The sequence below is a fragment of the Cygnus olor genome, assembly GCF_009769625.2.
Source record: "Cygnus olor isolate bCygOlo1 chromosome W unlocalized genomic scaffold, bCygOlo1.pri.v2 SUPER_W1, whole genome shotgun sequence".
Taxonomy (NCBI): Eukaryota; Metazoa; Chordata; class Aves; order Anseriformes; family Anatidae; genus Cygnus; species Cygnus olor.
In genome coordinates this window covers 222,756-245,751 of record NW_024429070.1, presented here as the reverse complement: position 1 = coordinate 245,751, position 22,996 = coordinate 222,756, and the positions used below count along the sequence as shown (strand labels likewise).

Sequence of the window (22,996 nt, the reverse complement as noted above, 5' to 3'; positions counted from 1 at the left end):
AGGCACAGCAGACTTGAGATTAAGGCAATCAACATTGTGACTAGCAACTATTAAGCAGGTCGAATACTTATACCAATTTTAGTTTAACACACTCTGGTCAAATCTGTCGTTATCTCAACCCTTCGGGCCCCACGTTGGGCGCCAAAAGGACTGTTGTGGTTTAACCCGGCTGGCAGCTAAACACCACACAGCCGTTCGCTCACCCTCCCCCCTCCCTCTCCGGGATGGGGGAGAGAAACGGGAAAGTGAAGCCTGTGAGTTGAGATAAAGACAGTTTATTAAGACAGGAAAATAATAATAACAATAATAATAATAATAATAGTATTACTAATAATAATGTGTACAAAACAAGTGATGCACAATACAATTGCTCACCACCCGCTGACCGATGCCCAGCCTATCCCTGAGCAGCCGGCTCCCCCACCCCGGCTAGCCACCTGTATATATTGTTCAGCATGACGTCAGATGGTATGGAATACCCCTTTGGCCAGTTTGGGTCAGCTGTCCTGGGTCTGTCCCCTCCCAGCTCTTGCTGCATCCCTAGCCTGCCTGCTGGCAGGACAGAGCGAGAAGCTGAAAAGTCCTTGGCTTAGTGTAAGCACTGCTCTGCAACAATTAAAACATCAGCATGTTATCAGCGCTCTTCTCATCCTAATCCAAAACATAGCACCCTGCCAGCTACTAGGAGGAAAATTAACTCTGTCCTAACTGAAACCAGGACACTGAACCAAATTTTGATTGCTGGTACAATTTTACTTTCACCAAATCTATAATTGTGTACTGTCTTTGGGGTTAGAGAGGCACAGAATTACTATTCGAATTTATGATCAATACAGAAACATCTTCGTCGACTGCAAAGGATAAGAAGCCTCTGCCCCCGCAGATATTTGAAAATGAACCAACTCAGCCTCCCATTGGTCTAACTCTTTCCATCTTCAACACAGGTCCTTACATAATTAAAAATGTGGGACAACAAGAAGTTCTCTTTAACCCTAGCTGGTCTCTAAAAAGGGTAGATGCAACTGGGTTATTGGGAACAGGATTAGGTATATTAAATAGCATTGATGCTGAGGTCCTAATGAGTAGAATAACTGCTACTACAGACGACCTAAGGAAACTGGAACGACCAATAAAATCATCCTTATTGGCCTTAGGAGCAAGTCAATGGCTTCTATCAGACATTTTACCCCACTGAAAACAAATTGAAGAAAATGATCATCAATTAATTGTAAATGCCCTTGGAAAAACTCAGGGCAATACCTCCCTTGCCTTGAGCTGCATCCAAGCGCAGTTATGGATACAATCTGTAGCAGCAGCTATTATTAGAGAGGGAGAAGGAGGAACTTTACCCACTGAAATTCGAAAATTGATTTGGGATAATGCTTCAGAATTTGAAAAGGCGTTTCAAGCATGGTGGCAATTAGTCAACTTTACCTACTATGCAGAAAGTGATAAAATTGTTGCCTTTATACTTACCATAAGTAATGCCACCATATACAATGTATATCCAATCATTGCATTAGGACTCAGTCATAATGGAACTACACTTTATCCTAAGGAGCATAAAGTATGGGCCCATCAAAAGGGAGGAAAGTGGCAAACAACTGATGTGAATGCATGCATTGTGCGTGAACAAAAAAGGCTTCATCTGTGAGAGTAACACGGTGGAAGCCCAAGACATTTGTCTTGACACTGAACAAAATATTTGCCACTTTGAGCTACATCCTAATGAAACCCTTGAAACTGTACTTGTATATATTGGGAAACGCTGTGTTTGCATGAGAACCCATTGTGATTCTATAGCCATAGATAACACAATTGTAGATACCAGTAATCACTCTAATGTTTGTGTTTGTAATTTTATGCTTTATACTGACAATTAGTTTGTACGTTAAACTCTGGATTATGGTGAAATGTTTAGCATCCCTACACAATGTACATACACTCGATAACCCTCGTCCCGAGAATGTATGTGATATCCCCAACATATTCCAAATGTCATGAAGCTTGAGTGACTATAGTCACGGGGTGGATTATGTGGTGCAATTGCCTAAAGTAACTAGGAAAATAAAACTAACATTCACATTTTAAAGAAAATGTACAGCATTGAAGAGGCTTTCAGGGTAGGGTATAGCTGCATTACCTGAGCGTTCCCTAGGCTTCCAACCTTAGATGCTATCACAGTGGGGAAACCTGGTGTTCTAGCTCTAAGGAACAGTACGGAGCGTAGAGTGGAGTGGAGACACCACGGCTAGGCTCTGTGACCAGGTGGGGACTCGATTGTTCTTGTGCACACTGAGACCGGTAAGCTGCACTTTTTGCTACCCTGAGCCAACGACCTGTCATGTTTTGACAAATGCTGTACTCTAGTGTACTTTTGCTCATTATAATATCATTATAATACCAAAACACACCTCCATCCCAAAAGCTACCCGCCTCCAAGGTGCGACCACCCCTCACTGAGCATGCGCTCTGAATTTCTCAGAGCCTATACCTTTAAACAGAGACGGGAAAACTTTTCACCAATCATAACTAAGATATGCTTGACTAGAGTCACTCAAGCTCCACCTAAAAGATAGAAAATAATATAAATTGGCCTAAGAGAGAGGGGATGTTGAAGGGATGCAAGACACGGACTCCTGATGGCTCTTGAACAGGAGACCTTTATTGCCCTTTTTCACTACTACATATACTTTCCCCGTAGCCCCTCACGCTGTCCACGTGCCCGAATCTGTCTTACAATTGGTTAGAGACCCTCAGACACACGCCTTGAGCCAGCCAGCAATTGGCCACTGCCCAAAGCTCATCTTTAACACTGTAGCCAATTTACTTTATCTTGACCTTGCTCAAGTTTTTGGTTCTACTGCTGTTTTCCTCATTACCTCTAACTCAGGGATGTGTGAAACAGCACAAAGCTCCCTGTGAATTCCTTTCCCACAGGATGTCAGGGAAGATACCACCGTCAGGGGAGATACCATCCCAAGGGAATACACCATCCCAAGGACCTCCTGACTCCTGGGATCAGTCGATGGGCTGAGCCTCTCTTCCCCCCCATTGGGATGCCTTTGGGTGAGATTTGAACACTTGGTTATACTGTGTGTCTCCGCGGAAACTTAGAAATCTTTTTAGAGTGTGCCTTTTAAAGCGTTAATTTCCAGGATGTGCACCTGTGCATGCTAGCTTGCTTTTGCAAGCCACAAGGGGACCACAAGGGTGCTCGTAACTATCGCCGGCAATCCAGAGAACCTGTGTACCTGCTGCTGTAATAAATTGCACTTAAGTGCATTGTTCCTAGCCATGATAGTTCTCATTGAACACGACTAGAGTAAGGACGGTTATACGTCATTGGTGAACCTGTGATTGTGATAGTTCAGCACCCTGAATCCGACCGGACCCGTAACGGTTAATCGGCTACACCCCTTAATGCGACACCGGCCATCCAGCCGGTTACTATAACTGTTAACTATAAATGTTAACTATAGAATAGCATATAGAACCATAGAATATCCTGAGATGGAAGGGACCCACAAGGATCATCAAGTCCAACTCCTGGCTCCACACTAGTCTACCCAAAAATTCAGACCATATGACTGAGAGCATAGTCCAAACACTTCTTAAACTCCGACAGGCTTGGTGCCGTGACTACGTCCCTGGGGAGCCTGTTCCAATGAGCTTCCCTCGACCAACTAGCAAAGCCGTGCTTGATGCACCCCAGGATACGGTTGGCCCTCCTGGCTGCCAGGGCACACTGCTGGCTCATATTCAACTTGCTGTCAACCACAACCCCCAGATCCCTCTCTGCGGGGCTGCTCTCCAGCATCTCGTCACCCAGTCTGTACGTATAGCCAGGGTTGCCCCTTCCCAGGTGCAGGACCCGGCACTTGCTTTTGTTAAACTTCATGCGGTTGGTGATTGCCCAGCTCTCCAATCTGTCCAGATCTCTCTGCAGGGCCTTTCCACCCTCAACAGAGTCAGCAACTCTTCCCAGTTTAGTATCATCAGAAAATTTACTGAAAACACCGCCAGACTGATGTAGCCTCATTTACCATAACCCTTTGAGCCCTACCCGTCAGCCAATTGCTCACCCATCGTATGATGCTTTTGTTTAGCTGTATGCTGGACATTTTGTCCAGTAGGATCCTATGGGAAACTGTGTCAAAAGCTTTGCTGAAGTCCAAACAGATCACATCAGCTGTTTTCCCTTGATCGACTAGGTGGGTGATCTTATCATAAAAAGAAATCAAATTTGTTAGGCAGGACCTACCCCTCATGAACCCATTCTGGCTGTGACCTATGACTGCGCTGTCCCCCAGGTGTGCTTCAATAACTCCCAGGATAATCTTCTCCATAATTTTACCAGGCACTGACGTGAGACTGACAGGCCTGTAGTTACCAGGGTCTTCTTTCTTGCCCTTCTTGAAAATTGGCACAACATTTGCCAGCTTCCAGTCAACTGGGACCTCTCCAGATTCCCAAGACTGTTGAAAAGTAATTGAGAGAGATCTTGCGATGACGTCAGTCAGCTCTTTGAATACCATGGGATGAATCCCATCCAGACCCATGGACTTGTATGGATCCAGGTGGAGTAGCAAATCCCGCACACGTTCAGGGTTGGCTGGGAGTTTATCATTCCCACCGTCACGGTCCTCCAACTCAGGGCACCCGGGGTCCCAAAGCCCATCACTGCCGTTGAAGACAGAGGCAAAGAACGCATTAAACGTCTCTGCTTTGCCTATGTCCTTGTTTGTGAGGTGACCTTCCCCATCAAGTAGCGGACCTATGTTTTCTCTGGTCCTCCTTTTTGTATTCACATATTTAACTGGCCCTAAAATGGAGCCCTGGGGGGCCCCACTGGTGACCGGCTGCCAGCCTGATGTAACCCCATTTACCTTAACCCTTTGAGACCTACCCGTCAGCCAATTATTCACCCAACTTATTATGTTTTTATCTAGCCGTCTGCTGGACATTTTGTTCAGTAGTATAAAAACTAGTAAGGAGTTTAAGAGGAAAAAAAGAATAAATTTAAGAGAAAGTTATTTTTTGAAATTTTTATTTTTTTAATTTAATAAATTAAATTTTAAAATTAACTTTAAGAGAATTAAAATTAATTCTCTTTAATTTTTTTAATAAATGATCTGGAGGAAGGACTTAAAGTTAATTTTAATTAACTGTAATTAAAAATAAAGAGAATTGTTGACACATCATATTGTTTGTATCAAGCTGTATGCTGGACATTTTGTCCAGAAGGACACTGTGAGAAACAGTATTGAAAGCTTTGCTGAAATCCAAAAAGATTATATCAACTGGCTTCCCTCAGCTAGGTGGGTGACCTTGTCATAAAAGGAAATTAAGTTAGATAAGTAGGACCTTCTCCCCCTGAACCTGTGTTGGCTGTGACCAATGACTGCATTGTCTTTCAGGTGTTTTTCAGTAACTCCCAGAATAATCTTCTCCATAATTTTCCAGGTACGGAAGTGAGACTGACAGGCCTGTAATTACCAGGGTCTTCTTTCTTGCCCTTGAAAATTGGAACAACGTTTGCCAGCTTCCAGTCAACTGGGGCCTCTCCAGATTCCCAAGACTGTTGAAAAGTAATTGAGAAAGGTTTTGTGATGACATCAGCCAGCTCTTTGAGTATCCTGGGATGAATCCCATTGGGCCCCAGAGACTTGTATACATCCAGCTGGAACAGCAAATCCCACATAGGTTTGGGGTTTGCTGGGAATTTATTGTTCCCATACTCATGGTCCTGCAACTCAGGGCACCTGGGGTCCCAGGGCCCATGATCAGTGATGGTCCCAGGGCCATCATCAATGGTCAGGTCCACCCCTCGATCACGAGCACATCTGTATGTGGTATCCCTCCCCAGATGTCCTGATGTTTCATGGGCCCATCGAACTACAGACAGCTCACCCTTACATCCCCCGTCCAGGTCCACCTGAGCCACTTCAATTTTCGAAGCTTGATCCACCTCTTCATTGTTCCGATGTTCTTCAGTGTCACGACTCTTGGGCATGCGGGCATCTACATGACATACCTTTACAGCCAGGTTTTCTATGCAGGCAGCAATATCTTACCACAGGGTAGCAGCCCAGATAGGTTTACCTCCATGCTGCCAGTTGCTCTGTTTCCATTGCTGTAACCACCCACACAGGGCATTTGCCACCATCCATGAGTCAGCATAGAGATACAGTACTGGCCACTTTTCTCTTTCATCAATTTCTAGGGCCAGTTGCATGGCTTTCACTTCTGCATACTGACTCGACTCACCTTCCCCTTCCATGGCCTCCACAACTCGTCGTGTGGGACTCCACACAGCAGCTTTCCATTTCCGATGGCTCCCTACCACGCGACAGGATCCGTCAGTGAACAACACATACTGCTTTCTGTCTTCTGTCTTCTGTTTTCTCTGGTCCTCCTTTTTCTGTTCACATACTTTTAAAAGCCCTTTTTAAAGGCCCATATTTTAAAAAGCCCTGTCTCCCACAGACCTGGCCAGCTTCAACTCTAATTGGGCTTTGGCCACACGAATTTTCTCCCTACAAAGGCAAACAACGTCCCTGTACTCCTTCCACATTGCCTGACCCTGCTTCCAGCAGCCGTACATTTTCTTTTTATGCCTAAGCTCCAGAAGAAGATCCCTGGTCAGCGAAGTCGGCCTTCTGCCCCGCCTGCTTGACTTCCGATATTTTGGAACTGCCTGATCCTGTGCTTTTAGGAGGCAGTGCTTAAAGACTGACCAGCACTGATGGACGCCGACACCTTCAAAAGCAGCTTCCCAGGGGACCTTGCTAACTAGTTCCCTTAGCAGCCTGAAGTCTGCTCTCCCCATATCCAGGGCTGAAGTTTTGGTGGCAGTTTTCCTCCTGCCACCAAAAACTTTAAACTCAACCGCTTCATGGTCACTGTGACTGAGATGGCCTCCAATTGCCACATCCCCCACAAAATCCTCTCTGTTCTCCAGCAACAGATCTAGGAGGGCACCTTTCCTAGTTAGCTCCCTTAGCACCTGCACCAAGAAGTTATCAACGAGGTGCTTTAAGAATCTCCTGAACCTGCTTGTGTCGGCCAGGTGATATTCCCAGTTGATGTCTGGCAAGTTGAAGTCCCTCATAAGGACAAGGGCAGTTGATCTCAAGGTATCTCTTAGTTCCTCAAAGAATAATTCATTGGTGTCGTCATCCTGGCCGGGTGGTCTGTAATAGACTCCCATGACAACATCCCCTTTATTTGTTTGTCCCTTAATCCTTACCCAGAGACTCTCAACTTTGTCATTGCCAACTGCAAGCTCCACACGGTCCAGCCCCTCCTTTACGTACAGCACCACCCCACCACCTCACCTGCCCTGCCTGTCCCTCCTGAGGAGCCTGCAACCATCTATTGCAACACACCAGCCACAGGAGTCATCCCACCGGGTTTCGCTTATGCCGATGATATTGTAGCTGTGGGACTGGGCCAAGACTTCTAGCTCCTCTAGCTTATTCCTCATACTGCGTGCATTGGTGTAGAATTGGTGTGGAAACACTTCAAATGCGCCTCATTGTACGCTGCACCTTGTGGAGCAGACCAAAGGACTTCATTAGCACACAGTCCCTTATTTTGGCATGCCATCCCATAGCTTATCACCAGCAGGCCTAGTTTTATCCCTTTCCCCCTTCGACTCTAGTTTAAAGCCCTATCGATCAGTCCCACTAACTCCTGTGCAAAAATCCTTTCCCCCCTCTGAGAGAGGTGCATCCCATGTGGTGTCAGCAGGCCTGGTATCACATATACCTTCCCGTGATCAAGAAACCCAAAGTTCTGCTGGTGGCACCAGTCTCAGAGCCACATATTTATGAGCTGAGTCTGCCTGTCAATGTTGATTCCTGCTACCCGAAGGAGAGGCAAACACAACCTGTGCCCCTGATCCTTTAACCAGTCGCCCCAAAGCCCTAAAGTCCCTCTTGATTGCCCTTGGACTTCTCCTTACTACCTCGTCATTACCAGCTTGAAAAACCAGTAACGGGTAGTAGTAAGAGGGAGGGCCATACCAGGTGAGTGACTTTTCTAGCAATGTCTCTTACCCGAGCCCCAGGGAGGCAGCAGACTTCCCTGTGGGCTGGGTCCGGATGGCAAATTGGGCCCTCTGTCCCTTTCAGAAGCGAGTCCCCTATGATGATAACCCTTCTTTCTTTCTTGATAGAAAATGTAGTGATGCTGGACGTAGGCTGCCTTGCCTTAGACACCCCTTCCAACCAGGATGGGCTTTCGTCTACATCATCATTTGCTTGACTGTCAAGTTTTAGAGCCTCATACCTGTTGCATAAGGGTAGCCAGGAAGGTGAGGTAGGCAGGGAGAGGGCTCGCCTACCACCCTGAGCAGAAACCTGCTTCCATATTCCCCCTTGTCCTAGGTCCCCTCCTACTGCCTGGTGGGATAGGGGAACCTTTGTTTCAGGTGTGGTGGCTGGCTCATGAGTCTGTCTCAGGGAGGGTAGAGTATGCTTCCACCAGTCAATTTCCCTCTCTGACTCCCTGATGCTCCTCAGCCTACTCACCTCCTCCCGAAGCTCTGCCACCAGGCTGAGCAATTCTTCAACCTGGGCACACCTCCCACAGGCATACCCACTGCTGCTGCTGTCAGACACTGACAGAAGACTCAGGCACACCCTGCAGCCCAAGACCTGGACGGCCGCATATTTCCCCGAGACCTCTGTCTAGGTAGCCACATTGGTAGCTGTGGCTCAAGAGGCCGCAAGAGATGCAGAGGCCATGGCTTTCTGCCTGGTGGATACCATGGCTGGGCTCTTCGTGAGCAGGTTACAACCACCATTGGAAAACAGTGGTAAGAGTGTCCTCCCTGCATGAACTGCCATGCAAACTGCCGCGCCATGCCCTGACTGATGCGCCACGCCCTGTTTGCCCGTCCTGGTCACTCACACTCCCTAGGGGCTGCCTTTGTACAACAGGGGAGGGGGAGGGTTGCTGCTGGCTCTGCCCACGCCTCATCAGCCTCCCTTGCAAGGGCTGCTGGGTCCTGGCAGCTCCCTTGGCTGCCTCGAGTGGCCTTGATGCAGGAAAAAAGCCCTGCCCACCTCGATCCTCCGCTCCGCTGCAGAGCTCGTCTGCCCCAGAGCTGATCACCTTGAACTTGATCTTCTCCTACAGTGGGTGGTTCTTCATTCTTCCAGGCCCTGACTTTGCCTTTTGGGGCCTAGGCTATGTGGCTGGAGTTCTTGCCAGTGAAGACTGAGGCAAAAAATTCATTAAGTACCTCAGCCTTCTCCTTATCCCAGGTGACCAGGTCTCCCGTTTCCTTCTGGATAGGGACCACAATTTCCCTAGTCTTTCTTTTATCAGCAATGTACCTATAGAAGCCCTTCTTGTTGCTCTTGATGTCCCTGGCCAAATTTAGTTCTCATAGGGCTTTGGCTTTCCTAACCTTTCCTGGCTGCTCCAACAACGTCTCTATATCCCTCCTGGGCTATCTGTCCTTGCTTCCACTCTCTGTAGGTCTCCTTTTTCTGCTTGAGTTTGTCCAGGAGCTCCTTGTTCATCCCTGCGGGCCTCCTGGCATTTTTGCTTGACTTCCTCTTTATTGGGATGCATTGCTCCTGAGCTTGGAGGAGGTGATCCTTGAATATTAACCTGCTTTCTTGGGCCCTTCTTCCCTCCAGGGCTTTGTGCCATGGTACTCTACCAAGCAGATCCCTGAAGAGGGCATAGTCTGCTTTCCCAAAGTCCAGGGCAGAGAGCTTGCTGTGCTCCTTCCTCACTACCATCTGAATCTAAAACTGCACCATTTCATGGTCACTGCAGCCAAGGCTGTCCTTGAATTTCATATTCCCCACCAGCCCCTCCTTGTTGATGAGAATGCGGACCAGCATAGCACTTCTACTCATTGGCTCCTCTATCACTTGTATAAGGAAGTTATCATCAACACAATCCAGGAACCTCCTGGATTGCCTGTGCCCTGCTGTGCTGTCTGTCCCTCCAACAGATATCAGGGTGGTTGAAGTCCCTCATGAGGGCCAAGGCTTGTGAATGTGAGGCTGCTTTTATCTGTCTATAGAGGGCCTCATCTGCTTGGTCTTCCTGATCAGGTGGCCTGTAGCAGACCCCCCCTATAATGTCCCCTGTCCCTGCCCTCCCTTTAATCCTGACCCATATATTCTCAGTCGGCTCCTCATCCATCCCCAGGCAGAACTCCATGCACTCCAGCTGCTCATTGACTTAGAGGGCGATGCCCCCTCCTCATCTCCCCTGCCTGTCCTTCCTAAAGAGCCTGTATCCTTCCATTCCAGCACTCCAGTCCTGGGAGCCATTCCACCACGTCTCTGTAATACCAATGAGGTCATAGCCCTGCCGCTGTGCATGCATCTCTAACTCCTCTTGTTTATTCCCCATGCTATGTCTTAGCATAGAGACATTTAAGTTGGGTCCCTGATGAAGCAGACTTACTGGCTGGAGTAGTTGGAATTCCTTCGTGGTGCTCTTCAGGTTCTCTTCTGATGATCTGTGACCCTCTTCCAGGTTCTGGGCATCTATCACTGACACTGGCATCAAACTGGGAGGAGCAGGATGGACTGAGGTTCCCCTCCCCCAGCAGCTCTAGTTTAAAACCTTCACCAGCTCAGCAAGCCTATGATCAAAGATGTTCTTCCCCTTCTCTGATAAGTGGACCCCATCAGCTCCCAGCAGACCAGGTTTCTCAAAGAGAGTCCCATGGTCTAAGCAGCTGAACCTCTGTCTGTGGCACCAGTCCTGCAACCATCTGTTGATTTGCTAGATTCAACTGGCCCTTTCAAACCCCTTCCCTTTGACCAGCAGGACTGATCAAAAAACTACTTGCGCTCCTGAGTCCTTTACTGCTGCCCCCAGGGCTCTGCAATCTCTCTTGACACTCCTCAGACTATTACTGGCTGCATCACTGATGCCCACGTTAAACAGTAGCAGCGGATATTAGTCCTTAGGCTGTACAAGGCCTGGCAATCTCCTGGTAACATCCCTGATACAAGCCCCCAGTAAGCAGCAGACTTCCCTCAAGGGAGGATCGGGTCAGCAGATGGGCTCCTCTGTACCTCTCAGAAGAGAGTCTCCTACTACTATCATCTATCATCTTTTCTTAGTTGGACTAGTTGTTATGTGGGGAGAAGACCAGGTGTCTTACTCAGCTCCACCCTCTCTGCAATGGGTCTTTCCTTTTCAATCTGCAAAGGGGTGAAGCGGTTCCGTAAGGGCACCTCAGTATTTGGGGGAAGACTCTTCTTCCTGCTGGTCCTTGTTGTTGCCAGCTTCCACTCTCCAGTGTTATTGGCCTCCCTCCCTTCTCTGAGCGTCAGTGGGGGAGTTTCAGGCTGTTTGGCCATGGGCTGCGGGTCCCCTGCAGACTGTGCTAGGATCCAGCTGTCTAACTCCTCCTCAGCCTCCCTGATGCTACGCAACCTTCTCACTGCCTCCTGCAGCTCAGCCACCTGGTGCAGGAGGTCCTCCCTGTGGGCACACCTTTTGCAGGCAGGTCTGCTACCTGTCCCTGCCCCTGCCCCAGGGGAAAGATCTAGGCATTTCCGGCAGTCAGAAATCTGCACTGTAGCCTCAGTAGCTGTCTGGGTGGAGGCATCAGCCACCGCTGGGGTAGATGATGCACACCACACCGCCAGAGCCACAGCCTTTGCCCTGAGACAAGTGTGCCCACCATTCTGCCTTGAGGATCAGGTAAGGTGCATGTCCTTGGCCTGTGGAGATCTGGGTGAGAGGTGTATTTGGCATCTCCTGCTCAGCCAGTGGAACACCCCTACCTCACAGGGCACCCTCCGGTCAGTCACCCTCTTCACAAACTGACACACCACGCCCTGTTTGCCCGATCGCCATACTCCTAGACGCCCTCGCTCCCTAGGGGCTACTTATGGGGGACTGGGGGGTGGACGCAGTTACTGCTGGCCCCGCCCACGCCTTGACAGCCGCTCTCGCGTGAGCTCCCAGCCCTCGGCAGGTCTCTGCGCTCCCCCGGGGCTTCCCCGTCTCAGGAAAAACCCCTTTACGCCGCCACCCCCCACTCCGCTGCGGAATGCGCTCGTTCGGAGCTGATCGCCTCGGCAAGTAATTACTGGTGGCGGTTAGACTGCGTTTAAATCTGCCGCCGTTATTGCTGGCCACGCCCACTCCTCGTCAGCCTCTGACGATCCTTTTCCCTTGTTGTGAGGTTTTCACGGGGTCGTGCTGCCATCCAGAGGACCCTGGACGGGCTGGAGAAATGGGCTGACAGGAACCTCATGCAGTTCGACAAGAAGTGCCAAGTCCTGCATCTGGAAGGAACGACCCCATGCACCAGTACATGTTGGGGGCCACCCAGCTGGAAAGCAGCTCGGCGGAAAAGGCCCTGGGGGTCCTGCTGGACAACAAGTTGAATTGGTGCTCATCAGCAATGCGCCCTTGCCACTAAAAAAGGCTGTCCTGGTTTCTGCTAGGATAGAGTTAATTTTCCTTCTAGTAGCTCGTTTGGTGCTGTCTTTTGGATTTAGGATGAGAATAATGTTGATATCACGCTGATGTTTTAATTGTTGCAGAGCAGTGCTTACACTAAGCCAAGGACTTTTCAGCTTCTCGCTCTGTCCTGCTAGCGAGCAGGCTAGGGATGCAGCAGGAGCTGGGAGGGGACAGACCCAGGACAGCTGACCCAAACTGGCCAAAGGGGTATTCCAAACCATATGACATCATGCTGAACAATTAATATGTGTGTGTGTGGGGGGAATCGCTGTTTGGGGACAGGCTGGGCATCGGTTAGCAGGTGCTAAGCAATTGCATTGTATATCACTTGCTTTGTACATATTATTATTATCATCATCATAATTATTTCTCCTTTTATGGCCTATTAAACTGTCTTTACCTCAATACATGAGCTTTTACTTTTTTTTCCCCTCCGATTCTCTCCTCCATCCCACTGGGAGCAGATGGGTGAGCGAACGGCTGTGTTGTGCTTAGATGCATGACATGTTAAATCACAACAGCCCTTCTGGTGCCCAGTGTAGGGCATGAAGAGTTGAGATAACGACAGATCTGACAAAAGCATGTTAAAACAAAATTGTTATAAGTATTAAATAAGTTTAATAGTTGCTAATCCCAATGTTGATTGTGATTTACTTGTTTTGTAAACATTATTATTATTATTATTGTTATTATTATTTCTTTTCTGTCCTAAGCAACTGTCTTTATCTCAACCCACAAGCTTTTACTTTTTTCTTTCTCTCCCCCATCCTACTGAGGGGGGGAGGGTGAATGAACGGCTGTGTGGTGTTTAGCTGTCCAGGTTAAACCACAATGCTAATGGTATCCTGGGCTGCATAAGGCAAAGTATTTCCAGCTGGTCACAGGAGGTGATCCTTCCCCTCTACTTAGTGCAGGTGTGCCCACACTTGGAATACTGTCTCCAGTTCTGGGCGCCTCAGTAGCAGAGAGGCATGGACATACTGGAGAGAGTTCAGCAAAGATGATTAATGACGATGATTAAGGGACTGGAGCACCTATCCTACAAGGGGAGTCTGAGAGAGTTGGGACCATTCAGCCTGGAGAAGAGGAGGCCCAGGGGGTATTTCATCAATGTGTATAAATACCTGAAGGGAGGATGCAATGAATCATAGAATCTCCTGAGTTGGAAGGGACCCACAAGGGTCATCGAGTCCAGCTCCTGGCTCCACACAGTACCACCCAAATATCACACAGTATGTCTGAGAGCATTGTCCAAACACTTCTTGAACTCTGGCAGGCTCAGTGCCATGACCACTTCCCTGGGGAGCCTGTTCCAGTGCCTGACCACCCTCTCGGTGAAGAACCTTTTCCTAATATCCAACCTGAACCTCCCCTGACTCAGCTTCATGCTGTTCCCTCAGGTCCTATCACTGGTCACCAGAGAGAAGAGATCAGCACCCTCTGCTCCCTGAGTGGAGTGACTCTAGGGTCTGAGGAAGCTGCAGAACACCATGAGGTCTTCCCTCAGTCTCCTCTTCTCCAGGCTGAACAATCTAAGTGACCTCAGCCGCTCCTCATACGTCTTGCCCTCTAGACCCCTCACCATCTTCTCCTTTGGACACTCTCTAATGGTTTTATGTCCTTCTTATATTGTGGCGCCCAAAACTGTATGCAGTACTCAAGGTGAGGCCACACCAGCACAGAGTAGGATGGGACAATCACTTCTCTCGACTGGCTAGCAAGGCTGTGCTTGATGCACCCCAGGATATGGTTGGCCCTTTTGGCTGCCAGGGCACACTGTTGACTCATATTCAACTTACCATCAATCAGAAACCCCAGATCTCTTTCTATGGGGCTGTTCTCCAGCCTCTCATCCCCCAGTTTGTATGCATAGCCAGGGTTGCCTTGTTTTTTCAAAAACTCCCAGAATAATCTTCTCCATAATTTTCCAGGTACGGAAGTGAGACTGACAGGCCTGTAATTACCAGGGTCTTCTTTCTTGCCCTTCTTGAAAATTGGCACAACATTTGTCAGCTTCCATTCAACTGGGGCCTCTCCAGATTCCCAAGACTGTTGAAAAGTAATTGAGAAAGGTTTTGTGATGACATCAGACAGCTCTTTGAGTACCCTGGGATGAATCCCATTGGGCCCCAGAGACTTGTATACATCCAGCTGGAGCAGTAAATCCTGCACAGGTTCAGGGTTGGCTGGGATTTTATCGTTCCCATAGTCACGGTCCTCCAACTCAGGGTAACTGGGGTCCCAGGGCCCATCATCAGCATTGAAGACGGAGGCAAAGAAGGCATTAAATGTCTCTGCTTTGTCTACGTCCCTATTTGTGAGGTGACCATCCTCACCAAGTAACGGAACGATGTTTTCTCTGGTCCTCCTTTTCCTGTTAACATAGTATTTAAAAAAAAATTATTCTCCCCACAGCACTGGCTAGCTGCAACTCTAATTGAGCTTCGGCCACACAAATTTTCTCCCTACAATGGCAAACAACATCTCTGTAGTTCTCCCATGTTGCCTGACCTCACTTCCGGCGGCCATACGCTTTCTTTTTCCACCTAAGTTCTAGAAGAAGATCCCTGCTCAGCCAAGATGACCTTCTGCCCCACCTGCTTGACTTCCGACATTTTGGAATTGCCTGTTCCTGTGCTCCTAAGAGGTGGTACTCCAAAAGTGACCAGCACTGATGGAGCTCGATGTCTTCAAAAGCAGTTTCCCAGGGGACCTTACCAACTAGTTCCCCGAGCACTGTGAAGTCTGCTCTCCCCATATCCAGGGTTGAAGTTTTGGTGCAGTTTTCCTCCTATGACTAAAGATTTTCAACTCGACCTCTTCATGCTTACTATGGCCAAGACAGCCACCAATCACCACTTCACCCACGAGACCCTCCCTGTTTACAAGCAACAAGTCTAGGAGGGCTCCTTTCCTAGTCGGCTCGTTCAGTACCAGTACCAAGAAGTTATCATCAACGTGTTTTAGGAATCTCCTGGACCTGTTGGTATCAAGTATATTCCCAGTTGACATCTGGCAGATTGAAGTCCCCCATAAGGACAAGGGCAGCTGATCTAGAAGTATTTCTCAGTTCCTTAAAGAATAATTCATCAGTGTCATCATCCTGTCCAGGTGGTCTATAGTATACTCCCACAGCAACATCCACTTTATTTGCTTGTCCCTTAATCCTTACCTAGAGGCTCTCATCCTCATCATCACCAACTGTAAGCTCTGTATAGTCCCGCCCCTGCATAACATACAGTGCCACCCCCCTGTCTCATCTGTTCTGCCTATCCTTTCTGAAGAGCCTATAACCATCCATCGTAACATACCAGTCACAGGACTCTTCCCACCAGGTTTCTCTTATGCCAATGATGTCATAGCTCTGGGACTGAGCCAAGGCTTCTAGCTCCTCTTGCTTGTTCCTCATGCTGTGTGCACTGGTGTAGAGACATTTCAAATGTGCTTCAGCATACCCAGCACCTTGTGGAGCAGACTAAAGGATCTCGCTAGCATGCAGTCCCTCAAATTTTGGCGTGCCATCCCGTAGCTTATCACCAGCGAGCCTGTTTTTATCCATTATACCCTTCAACTCTAGTGTAAAGCTCTTTCAATCAGCCCTGCTAACTCTTGAGTAAAAATCCTTTTCCCTTTTTGAGAAAGGTGCATCCCATCACATGCCAGCAGGTCTGGTGTCGTGTAGACCATCCCATGATCAAAAAAAAAAAACAAATTCTGCCTGTGACACCAGCCTTGGAGACAGGTTTTGATAAGGTGGGTCTGCATGTTTCTTCCAGTATCGTTCCCTGCAACTAGAAGGATAGAAGAAAACACTACCTGTGCTCCTGATCCCTTAACCGATTATCCCAAGGCCCTGAAGTCTCTTTTGATGGCCCTTGGACTTCTTGTCTCAACTTCATTGCTGCCTACATGAAAAAACAATAATGGATAATAATCTGAGGGCTGTACCACCAGGCTAGGAAGTTTTCTTTTAACACTTTTAACACAGGCTCCAGGGAGGCAGCAAACCTATAAGAGGTGAGTTTGGTTGGCATATTGGGCCTTCTGTTCCCCTCAGAAGGCTGTCACCAATGACAATAACCCATCTTTTCTTTCTTAATGGAGGCCCTGAGCAACCTATTCTAGGTGACCCTGATTTAAGCAGAGGGGTTGGAGTAGATGATCTCAAGAGGTCCCTTCCAACCTAAACAATTCTGTGATTCTGTGCGAAAATGAGGAATTCTCTAATTGCTTGTATGTATAAGTCATCTTTAGTCTTTCTGAATACACCAGTCACAGGACTCTTCCCTCCAAGTCTCACTTATGCCAGTGATGTCATAGTTCTGAGACTGAGCCAAAGCTTCTAGTTCCTCTTGCTTATTCTCAAGCTGCGTGCATTAGTGTAGAAACATTTTGAATGTGCTTCAACATACGCAGTACCTTGTGGAGTAGACTGAAAGATCACACTAGTGTGCAGTCCCTCAAATTTTGGCATGCATTTCCATAGCTTATCACCAGTGAGTCTGTTTTAATCCTTTAACACATTCAAATCTAATTTAAAGCTCTACTGATCAATCCTGCTAACACCTGCGCAAAAATCTGTTTCCCCCTCTGAGAATTCTTGAGCATGTCATATGGTATAGACTATCACTTTGGTCAGTCTGGGTCAGCTGTCCTGGTTCTGTCCCCTCCTAGCTTCTTGTACGCCCCCAGCCTACTTGCTGGCAAGGCAATATGAGTAGAAACGTCCTTGACTTAATGCAAGCACTGCTCAGTAACAACTAAAACATCAGTGTGTTTAAAACATTTATGTGTATAAATATCTGAGGGGAGGGTGTCAAGAGGATGGAGCCAGTTTCTTTTCAGTTGTGCCCAGCAACAGGATGAGAGGCAACAGGTAAAAACTGAAGCACAGGAAGTTCCGGCTGAATATGAGAGGGCATTTCTTTACTGTGAAGGTGACAGACCACACCAGCTACTATGAAGAACATTAATTCTATACCAGCTGAAACCAGGACAACAACAGTGATGCATTAGCACAGAGACTTACATGATTTAAGAAGTTATTCCCAATTTAAATTTTGTTGATTTTGAAACTGTGAAGCCAATTTATGTTGAAAAAAAAACATCAGATATCACCCAAAGAACCTAAAACAGTGAAAGCTAAATTGCACATACTACAGGAAAATTCTTAGACAAAAGTCATAGTTTTTCACATTTGTTTCCTGTTTTTTCACCTTTTTTTCTCCTCAGTCTCTCCATGCACCACTCCCTCTAACAGTGGAGGGGCTCTATAGGTGACTAATCATGTCAAAGAAGTGTGTGCTGAGCTGGCTGCTTCAGCAGCCTGTTTGTCCCCATCTTGGATAGAGCCAGTTCCAGCCAGCTCCAAAAGGGACTCACTGCTGGCCAAAGCTGAGCCAATGAGCAAAGCTGGTTGCACCTCTGCGATGGCATAGTTGAGGGAGAGGCATAAGAAAAATGTGAGAGAAACAACCCTGCAGACACCAAGGTCATTGAAGAAGGAGGAGGTGCTCCAGGTGCTGGAGCGGAGTCCCCTGCAGCCTGTGGAAAGGACCATGGTAGAGCAGGTTGTCTCCCTGCAGCCCATGGAGGACCACGTTGGAAGAGATATCCATGCTGCAGCCCATGGAGGACCCCAGACCAAAGCAGGTGGATCTGGCCTGAAGGAAGCTGCAGCCCATGGAGAGGATCCCATACAGGAGCAGGTTTTCTGGCAGTAACTGCAGCCCCTTGGGAACCCACACTGGAGCCATCCATTCCTGAAGGACTGTGGCCCGTAGAACAGACCCATGCTGGAGCAGTTCTTGAAGAAGTGCAGCCCCTGGGAAGGACCCATGTTGGATCAGTTTGCGAAGGACTGCATCCCATGGGAGAGACCCCTTGCTGGAGTAAGGGAAGAGAGTGAGGAGGAAGGAGCGGCAGACACAAAGCATTATGAATTGACTGCAACTCCCATTCCCCATCCCTCCTGCTCCACTCTGGGTGGGAGGAAGTAGGTGAATCAGGAGTGAAGTTGAGCCTGGGAAGAAGTGCGGGGTGGAGGGATGGTGTTTTTATATATGTATATATTTGTTTTGTTTTGTTTTTAATTTCTTACTATCCTACTCTGTTATTAATGGGCAATAAATTAATCTTCCCCAAGTTGAATCTGTTTTGACCATGACAGTAACTGTTGAGTGACCTCCCTGTCTTTATCTTGACCAATGAGCTTTTCCATCTAATTTTCTTCCCCTGTCTTGCTGAGGAGGGGGAGTGAGAGAGTGGCTTGGTGGATACCTGGTGGCCATCCAAGGTTAACCCACCACAATGTGAATATTCAATAACTTGAATTAATATAAATTTATATGAGCTATTACACAGATTTCATAGTAATCCACTTTTAGAATTGTGCATATATATTTCTGGTGGTTTGCAAATATTCTAGTTCAAGAAATAAACCCTGAAAACTACATCTTTTTATGTAGCTATTTTAGTTGCAGAAAAAAAAAACTGATAAAAACAGGGGAAAAGAGTTTCTTTAGCAGCCTTGTACAAAATCAGTTCTTCACTACACCTATTGAAATGCATCATTCTGTCTTGCTGTGATTTTTTATTTTCCCAAAATTAACAGGCACCTACCTGTTGCTGAACTGGTACCTGCTGTACTACCTGTGTTGGCACTGCTGCCTGGCCAGCCACAGATGTCTGTAAAGTCACAGTTGAACCTGTGTCTGACCCAGTCTCTGATGTCTGCATCGTGGTCTCTGAATAAAATTAAAATGTAAAATTAGAAGTTCAGCACAAACTTTTTTGCTTTTTGTCACTTATCCTTATTCAGATTTAAAAGAAGAATATTTACCCCAAACCAATCTGGGGATTAGCTAAAGATTGTTTCCTGTACTATTTATTACATGAGTACATGGATATACTTAATTTAATTTATTTTCTTAAAATGCTTTTTGGCCTAAAATATTAGAAATTTCACATTATGTATTATTGCTTTGTCTAATCGAAGGTCTGCTTAGAGCTTGCAGCACATCAAGAAGAGAGAATACTATAAGCTTTGAACTTCAAGATTTTTTTTTAACAATTTACAGTCTGCTTTGTAACAGCAAATACATTTATATAGTCGCAAACAAGGTACATGCAGAACTACTTACTGCTTTGAGTTAAATAACTTTTAGAAAAAAATGCATTCACAGACCTGATTCTTTTCTAACTACACTTGTATACATTAGGTGCAACTATTGTCAAATTTTGAAAGGAGGCTCAAAACCTTATACCATATTAAGACAACACACTTTAAGCTGCCTATATGTACAAACATAATTCTAGAAGCTACCCATATAAACATTTACTTCTTAATTAAGCATGCCTTCACACAAAGACTTGCAAAAATCAATGCATTAAACTGAACACTGGAAACATTTTGTATCAACTCATCACAGTTCTGAAGAACTAGAAGAATAATTTCTATAAAAATCACAATAAAAGTAAATTATAGTACCTCCAGTATTGTCAGCTTTCAGAAAGAACTACTATACACCAAATAAAGTGTACTGTAAGAGCACAATGGGTAAAATATGCAATACCAGAAATAAATTTCTGTTCATTTTCTTCCCTGAACCTGAAAATGAAGGTTCAAATCTTTATATACTGAAATAGTTAGTTTCCTCTTACCTTACTTACACTCAAAATATCTTATTTAATAATGTAAATTTACAGAAACTTTTCTCACTTATTTATGTGACTTCAGGAACAATTTAGAAAAATCAAAAAGTCCTCCCATCAGCTTGTAAATGACTATCCATCCTTCAAAGCTATTCTTCCTCTGGTTTATTGAGTTGCACTATAAGTTCCTTATCTTCAAATGCAAAGTTAAATCTCTACCAGGTGATAGAATGAAGGGCTGCAACCTGAAAAGAAGACCTTGAAAAGCATTTTAACGGACATAATGAAAAAGTGACTCAAGTAAGCTTGCTTTAGCAGGAAGTGTTAATGTAATCATTGGAGTTATAAACAGGAAACAGAAACTGGAAAGTGATTTTACTCCTATTAAAATACTTAGAAAATACTTAAATATAAATAAATATAATATATATAATATAATTATAATATAATTATAAAATACTTAAAATACTCCTATTAAAATACTGTATAAGATACTTTTAGTGTATCAGAAAGAAGACTGAGGATGACTTATACATACAAGTAATTACAGAATTCCTCAATTTTGCATGGAATCAAAGAATTGTTAAGGTTGGAAGGGACCTCTTGAGATCATGTACTCCAACCTCTCTGCTCAAATCAGGGTACAGGTACTAAGAGAAACAAATAGGAAAGGTGCCCTCCTAGATCTCTTGCTTGTAAACAGAGAAGGTCACGTGGGTGAAGTGTTGATTGGTGGCTGCCTTAGCCACAGTGACCATGAAGTAGTTGAATTTAAAGCCTTTAGTGACAAGAGAAAAATTGGCAGCAAAAATTCGGCCCTTGATATGGAGAGAGCAGAAATGAGGCTTCTCAGGGAACTAATTAGTAAGGTCCCCTGGGAAACGGCTTTTGAAGACATCTAGCTCCATCGGTGCTGGTCACTTTTCCAAAATGTTGGAAATCAAGCAGGTGGGGCAGAAGGAAGCTTAGGTGGAAAAAGGACCTTAGCTGGTGAAGGGCCTGGAACACAAGTGCTATGAGGAGCGGCTGAGGGAACTAGGGTTGTTTATACTGGAGAAGAGGAGGCTCAGGGGAGACCTTATTGCTCTCTACAGCTACCTGAAAGGAAGTTGTGGGGAGCTGGGGGTCAGCCTCTTCACGAGCGATAGGACTAGAAGGAATGGCCTCAAGGTGCGCCAGGGGAGGTTTAGGTTGGAAATGAGGAGACATTTCTTCTCAGAAAGAGTAGTCAGGCATTGGAACAGGTTGCCTGGGGAAGTGGTGGACTCACCGTCCCTGGGGGTGTTCAAGGAAAGGTTGGACATGGTGCGTAGGGACATGGTTTAGTGGGTGATATTGGTGGTAGGGGGATGGCTGGACCACATGATCTTGGAGGTCTTTTCCAACCTTAATGATTCTATGATTCTATGAAAAAGAAAGTGTGTGGTCACCAGAAGCGAGGTCGGGTGACATGGGAGGAATACAGAGATGCTGTTCACCATTTTAGAGAGAAAATTTGGGTGGTGAAAGGTCAATTTTAGTTGAAGTTGGCCAGTACTGTGGGGGACAATAAAAAGGGCTTTTCTAAATATGTTAACAGCAAAAGGAGGACCAGAGAAAACATTGGTCCGTTACTTGATGAGGATGGTCCTGGTTTTGGCTAGGATAGAGTTAATTTTCCTCCTTGTAGCTGGTAGGGTGCTATGTTTTAGCATTTAGAATGAGAATAATAGTGATAACGCTGATGTTTTAGCTGTTGCAGAGCAGTGCTTACACTAAGCCAAGGACTTTTCAGCTTCTCACTTTGTCCTGCCAGTGGGCAGGCTGAGGGTGCATCAGGAGCTGGAAGGGGACAGACCCAGGACAGCTGACCCAAACTGGCCAAAGGGGTATTCCATACCATATGATGTCATGCTGAACAATTAAGGTGTCTTGGGGGGGGGGAGGCACAACACCGCTGTTTGGGGACAGGCTGGGCATCAGTCAGTGGGTGGTGAGCAATTGCATTGTACATCACTTGCTTTGAACTTATTATTATTATTAATATTATCATCATTATTGTTATTATTTCTCTTTCTTTTCTGTCCTAATAAACTGTCTTTATCTCAACCCACCAGCTTTTACTTTGTTTCCTGATTCTCTCCCCCATCCCACTCGTAGCAGGGGGGTGAACAAATGGCTGTCTGGTGCTTAGCTGCCTGCCGGGTTAAACCACAACAGTCACCTCACAAATAGGGGTGTATACAAAGCAGAGACATTTAATGCCTTCTTCACCGCTGTCTTCAGCACTGATGATGGTGCCCTTTCCCTGCAGAAGCCCATACAGTGCTGTGCTCTGCACCTGTAGCTAGAACAGCAGTGGTATCACACCAGTGTTGTGTCTGCTGCTGAGCAGTGCTGGCACAGCATCAGGACTCTCTAACCCTCTGAGGGGGTGGGCATTAAAACTGAGAAAGGAATATCACCAGGGCAGCTGACCTAAACCAACCAAAGGGATATTCCATACCATATGATGTCACACTCAGCAATAAAAGGTGGAAAAAGGAAGAAGAGGGGAGTGGTGGGCTCTCGTGAAAAAGTCTGTCCTCCAGAACAACGACTATGTGTGTTGAGGCCCTGATTCAAGGATGTGGTCAAACATTGCTCGTTGGTGGAAAGTAGAGAGTAATTTCTTTCCTCTGCACGTCCACACAGCTTTTGCTTGTTTGTTTTTGCCCTTTGCCCAACGTGGGGCTCAGGGGTTGAGATAACAGTAGAATTAATTAAAACGCTTACGACTAACACACTTACTTGCTAGTCACCATGTTCTGTTTCCTGTTAATATTTTCCTGTTTGATCATGTCTCATGTAATCCGTGCCATGTTCTCCCTTCTCCTCTATATCCCATCGGAGAGTGTGC

The 22,996-nt window shown here is 46.4% G+C and overlaps 1 protein-coding gene across 2 annotated transcripts in view; it reads right to left on the bottom strand.

The window, feature by feature from the left end:
- LOC121062890 (transcription factor RFX3-like) overlaps positions 1 to 22,996 on the bottom strand; it is a 215,500-nt gene that overhangs the window by 170,232 nt on the left and 22,272 nt on the right. For both annotated transcript variants that reach the window (XM_040543181.1, XM_040543180.1), the window contains exon 2: positions 19,087 to 19,211. In XM_040543181.1, coding sequence (XP_040399115.1) covers positions 19,087 to 19,203 — 117 coding nt within the window. In that variant the 5' untranslated portion in view covers positions 19,204 to 19,211. The remainder of the gene's footprint in view (positions 1 to 19,086; positions 19,212 to 22,996) is intronic.